Source organism: Pseudomyrmex gracilis, unplaced genomic scaffold, assembly GCF_002006095.1.
Source record: "Pseudomyrmex gracilis isolate BER0280 unplaced genomic scaffold, ASM200609v1 scaffold_278, whole genome shotgun sequence".
Lineage (NCBI taxonomy): Eukaryota > Metazoa > Arthropoda > Insecta > Hymenoptera > Formicidae > Pseudomyrmex > Pseudomyrmex gracilis.
The window spans coordinates 174,191-180,182 of record NW_018020862.1 but is presented as its reverse complement, the minus strand read 5'-3'; the positions used below and the strand labels follow the sequence as shown (position 1 = coordinate 180,182).

The 5,992-nt window shown below is 31.2% G+C and overlaps 2 protein-coding genes across 3 annotated transcripts in view; one reads left to right on the top strand and one right to left on the bottom strand.

The window, feature by feature from the left end:
* The first annotated feature begins 883 nt into the window (after window positions 1-883).
* On the top strand, window positions 884-5,299 carry LOC109859686 (T-complex protein 1 subunit delta). Its single transcript, XM_020438163.1, has 9 exons — window positions 884-1,124; window positions 1,447-1,499; window positions 1,586-1,675; window positions 1,750-2,001; window positions 2,103-2,198; window positions 2,282-2,443; window positions 2,513-2,857; window positions 2,924-3,175; window positions 3,287-5,299. Exons 1-9 carry the CDS (start codon window positions 1,004-1,006, stop codon window positions 3,530-3,532), a joined length of 1,617 nt encoding a protein of 538 aa, XP_020293752.1. The 5' UTR covers window positions 884-1,003; the 3' UTR covers window positions 3,533-5,299.
* Window positions 5,300-5,533: 234 nt separating this feature from the next.
* LOC109859681 (N-acetylgalactosaminyltransferase 7) overlaps window positions 5,534-5,992 on the bottom strand; it is a 3,270-nt gene continuing 2,811 nt past the window's right edge. For both annotated transcript variants that reach the window (XM_020438158.1, XM_020438159.1), the window contains exons 10-11: window positions 5,791-5,916; window positions 5,534-5,697 (exon numbers count right to left, since the gene is read on the bottom strand). In XM_020438158.1, coding sequence (XP_020293747.1) covers window positions 5,557-5,697; window positions 5,791-5,916 — 267 coding nt within the window. In that variant the 3' untranslated portion in view covers window positions 5,534-5,556. The remainder of the gene's footprint in view (window positions 5,698-5,790; window positions 5,917-5,992) is intronic.

Here is a 5,992-nt window from a genome sequence, read left to right as displayed (position 1 = left end):
GAAATTAATTATAATTACGGCCTGTCCAAATCTAAATGTCGTTTAATCCGACAGCAAAAATTATTTATATTATGGCCTGTCCAAATCTAAATGTCGTTTAATCCGACAGCAAAAATTATTTATATTATGGCCTGTCCAAAATTAAATGTCGTCTAATCCGACAGCGGAAATTAATTTTATAACTACGGCCTGTTTAAATTTAAATGTCATTTAATTTGGCAGCAAAAAGTAATTATAATTACGGCCTGTCTAAAATTAAATGTCGATTATTTCGACAGCGGAAATTAATTATAATTACGGCCTGTCCAAATCTAAATGTCGTTTAATCCGACAGCAAAAATTATTTATATTATGGCCTGTCCAAAATTAAATATCGTTTAATTCGGCAGCAAAATTTAATTATAATTACGACCTGTTTAAAATTAAATGTCGGTTAATCCGACAGCGGAAATTAATTATAACTACGGCCTGTTTAAATTTAAATGTCGTTTAATTCGGCAGCAAAATTTAATTATAATTACGGCCTGTCTAAAATTAAATGTCGATTATTCCGACAGCGGAAATTAATTATAATAACGGCCTGTCCAAATCTAAATGTCGTGTTACTGATCTTCGCTCTGATTGGCCAAATTGCAATCCAGTCTTAATCCAAATTTGTGGTGTGACATAGGCTTTATAGGTTTGGCCGCTCTCTCAATTCACGGTCCGTTTCATGCTTAATACTGCATTTATCTGTAGCATATGTCACGTATACTATAGATAAAAATGTGCTCTTAAGCATGAAACTGACCGCAGCCAATCAGTCTTTTCTATTGGGCGCAAGCATAGAATGGCGCAAGTGATAACTGAAATTGTTGCCATGAGAACCGACCTTCATAATTTATTCGAAAGAATCCGCAAACCGCGTCGCAAGACGTTGTTTCTAATCGTTTCTGCGACCTGAAATCGGTATCAAATTCTGAAAGGTTGAATCTTGCATAGGTATCGTTAGTTATAACCAAATATGAAAAATTTGATAAGAAAAACTGCGGAAAAAAGCGACGGACGTGGATCTCATGGACAGGCCTATAAGGACAAAAGCAAACCTACAGACATTCGCAGCAGCAATATCTGTGCTGCGAAGGGTAAGTTGACACACAATTTTTGATTGTCAAGATGTGCATAAAACGCTAATTTAAAATCTATACCGACTATTTCCTTTATGTGCATGTTTAATCGTATTCCATCAAATTTGATTAGTAGGCGGAAGTATATGTATCTATAGATTTACTTTAAAAAGACGTTCTGTTAAAAAAACTATTCTGTTTTCTTTCAGTAAAAACTGGTTCATAAGTCGGTATTTGTGATTGGATCATATTTAAGATCTCTACTATGAATATTGGCTATAGAGACATTACTTAGAGACAATACTTATATGATTGTTGTACATGATTTGTTTTCTTACAGCTGTTAGTGATGCCATTCGTACAAGTTTAGGTCCCAGAGGAATGGACAAAATGGTATATTTTGTATTTAGTAATAAATATGTAATAATATAGTTAATTAAGATTTATATAATAATGTTAATTAATATGTTTTCTAACAGATTCAAGCTAGTAATGGAGAAGTTACTATCACAAATGATGGAGCTACGATTCTAAAAGAGATGAATGTAGTGCATCCTGCCGCAAAAATGGTAAAGAAAATTACATTGCTTGAAAGTTTTATAAAATTTTGTACATTATATTGTAATAAATATTTTGTGTTTAGCTAGTTGAATTATCTAAAGCTCAGGATATAGAAGCTGGTGATGGTACTACAAGTGTTGTTGTAATATGTGGTTCGCTCTTGGAGGCAGCAGATCGTTTATTACAGAAGGGTATTCATCCCACTTCTATTAGTGATGCTTTTCAGAAAGTAGCATCCAAAGCAGTGTCAATCCTGACAGATATGTCCATACCTGTTGATTTATCAGACAAAGAATCTTTGATGAAAGTTGCAGCAACATCTCTGAATTCTAAGGTATATGTGATATATTTTTTTCTTGAAATTTCTCTCTTTGTATAAAGACAGTTTATTGTTACATGCTCGATAAATGCTTATTATTATTATTGTTTTTTTAGGTGGTACATCAACAATCTAGTCTTCTTGCACCAATTGCGGTGGATGCTGTATTAAAAGTTGCAGAAGAAGGAAAAGAAGCATCGGTTGACTTAAAAGTGAGGACAAATTTTCTGTACATGTATCTTTTTTTATTATGATATGAAAATATTAATTATTATCGTATATATTATCTTTGCAGGACATCAAAGTGATAAAGAAGTTGGGAGGTACTGTTGAAGATACTGAGTTAGTGGATGGATTAATATTTACAGAAAAATCTTGCAATGTCAATGGTCCNAAACGCATTGAAAAGGCCAAAATTGGATTGATTCAATTCTGTATTTCGCCACCAAAAACTGACGTAAATATTGCTATATAGAACCAATCTCATATATCTGCACAGACAATGAATAATTTTTTAAATTTTTAGATGGACATGAATGTTATTGTGTCCGACTACGCGGCAATGGATCGTGTTTTGAAAGAGGAACGCTCTTATATATTAAACATTGTAAAACAAATNAAAAAAACCGGTTGTAATGTACTTCTCGTGCAAAAATCGATCTTGCGCGATGCTGTCACCGATCTCGCGATACACTTTCTTGATAAAATCAAGGTTATGGTGATAAAAGATATAGAACGCGAAGACGTTCCGTTTGTCTGTAAAACGCTGGGTTGCAGACCAATTGCATCGCTGGACCACTTTGTAGCTGAGAATCTTGCCAGCGCGGAACTTTGCGAAGAAGTCCAAACTGGAAATTCAAAATTCGTCAAGGTACGTCTATTTGCTTTTCTTCTTGAGATTCACAAGTTAAATAACTCTCCGATATTCTTTTTACAGATAACAGGAATTCAAAATCGCGGGAAAACTGTTACAGTTCTTGTACGCGGAAGTAACAAATTAGTTTTAGAAGAAGCTGAAAGATCGTTGCACGATGCTTTGTGCGTAATTCGATGCTTGGTAAAGAAAAGAGCGTTGATCGCTGGCGGTGGTGCACCCGAAATTGAATTAGCGATCAAGTTAGGAGAGTATGGATTGACTTTAGGCGGAGTTGACGCCTATTGTGTTAAAGCTTTCGCAAGTGCGCTTGAGGTTAGTGTTAAATGTATTGTTTTTTTTCTTCTTTTTATAGAATTTTATTTTAAATATACGTGCAAATATTTATATATAAAGGAAAATTCGAAATTGTATAAATTTGTATAGGTAATTCCGTCGACGTTAGCTGAAAATGCAGGATTGAATCCGATAACTACGGTAACCGAACTTCGCAATCGACACGCAAAAGGCGAGGTAACTGCAGGAATTAACGTAAGAAAAGGTGCAATCACTAATATACTGGAAGAAAATGTGATTCAACCTTTGCTGGTTTCTATCAGTTCGATAACTCTCGCTTCCGAAACCGTGCGCAGTATACTAAAAATTGACGACATCGTTAATACGAATCAATAAATCACGACTGGTTCGATTTTTTTTTAAATCTTAAAAAAGCTTTTTTCACACGTTAAATCTAACATCTTTTAAACACGTCAGTATCGAGAATAAAATAAAAATGTAAAATTTTCAATTTAAACTTATATTTAAACATGTGTATAAAATGCTCTTATACAAGTGAAGTTTATTAAATTGTGTTGTACCCATAAAAAAAGTCATTTATCTTGTGTAAACATCCGCTCCATTATTAGGTTTTACTTCCTAACGTTTTATGTTAAAAAGGAAAAGAAAGGTGATATAAAATATATCGGAAAAATCGTATAAATCTTAATATTTGTCTGCTTAAGATATATACATAACAACTATATATATGATCGTCTTAACAATTTACTTAATTGAAATATATATAATCTCATATACATCTCAGTTCTTTTCTTCAAGCAAGTGTATAACTAAGTACATAAATTTCTTTTATATACGATCAAATATATGATCGAAGTATATTTTGCATTTTTTTTTTTGTTTTGTTTTGTTTTGCTTTGCAATTTAGCTGCACAGTCAAATATATTGCTTATATTGTATGATATTTAGACTTGATTCTAATAATAATAGCGTTGTGATTAAGTACGTTTGTAGAGTCATATAGCTACATTAGGAGACCTCTTCAAGAAATTCAGTATTAAAACCTTGAGTTTATAAATGCCTTTGTTTTTTTAGAATGTGCGTATAAGAGTTCGAAGAGTTCTTAGATAAACGGAGAAGAGGCTCTAGTAATGTAATTATAAAAGTCTAAAAGGATTACTTATGATTATTTGTTTGAAAAACAAACGGTAAAAATTGTATACTTATATACAAAATTTGACGTAAGGCAAGTTTCTGTAACAATAGAAACGGTAAAAATGTTTCTCTCTATAGAGTTTTACAGAAAGCTTACGGTAAACAAAAGTTTGTAAGTTTTTGAAATTTAAGCATACACTTATGTTTAATAATTTCATTTTTTTCACTAATATGTAGAGTTAGGCTTGTGTTCCATTAATTATTAAAATAATTATTAAAATGTACACAATTTCCACTTATTTAGATTAATATATAATGGAAATATATAAATGGAACATTTGCAAGTTCATTAATATAAAAATAAAATGTCAGATACCTCGTGTAATTAAGTACTTCACTCTTTCTGGAATGTATGTCTTATATATATATAAAATGTTTTTTTTTTTGCACACATTTCACTCTCGCATAAAACAGATGCGATAGATTCGAATTCGCTTCCTAGAATTAAGCATGGACGTTTTCAATATTACGTATGTCCAATTTTTTTTTAATTTTTTTGAATCATAATATCGTCTATTAAATCGTCACTATTATCAACAGCACTTGAAAAGTTTTTAAAACTATCTATTATGTATGTTATTATTGAATAATTTCAGATAATGAAAAATCTTGGCAGTAGCAATGGATAAACTTATTGTGTTTATAAATTACTTTTAGATATTTATAAATTTCTTAAATATAAGATATAAATTTGATCACCTGCTGATCAGTTACTCATAGTAAGGAAGAATGTTTAAATGAGATATGAGTAAATTTCTCTGTTTAAGAGAAGGATCACATATTATAGACGTAGTGTGTCGTCTTCATCGCGATTAAAACCAATGCCTAATAAATACTTTCAAGCTTTTTATATATATTGTAATGCTTATAAATGGCTTTTTAATTGTCAGGATAGCCAAGCGGTCTAATATAAATAATTTGCTTGATTAATAAATTATATATAATTATTGTAATTGGTATTATTGCACAATAATTAAGTTTTTACACTCCAAGAAAAATAAATTCCAATTATTTTCAGTTGTTTTTTGTTCGATGTACGTGTTAAAATATTTATAGCTTTATGCTCTTATTTATAAAATCTCTCTTTCTCTCCTTATCATTTCATTATCTTTTGCGAATTTGTAAAATTTTGCACAACTTATCGAATTTACAAATTTCCATGAAAAAAATTCACACAATTCCTTTTTTTTTTTTTTTTTTCCAAATTACCATCGTGGATGGACTTGATGGAACATCCATTGCTGATAAGCATTGTTTACGTCACAGGGCATCAGAGATAACTGATGAGTTTGAGGATGAAGCGCCATACATCTCTTATGTACTCTGTGTAAAAGTGTCTTTCTTTTCTGTAAATTAATGTATATATGTGATCTGATCTCTCTACCAGATTTTGCAAACAGGTTTATTTCAAAATTGAAAACGAAAAATAACGAACTTACTTCATCATATTGCCATGGACCGTCCACGGTTCCTAAACGACAAAATGAATATTTGACGCCCTGGCCGTCCGCTTCAATACATCTTTCACCGATGCCTAGTTGGCCCTTTTCATTTAGCCTCATTAGCTAAGAAATTTATAAAATAAAACATAAAATAACATATAAGATTATTAAGAAAATAATATATATATATATATATATA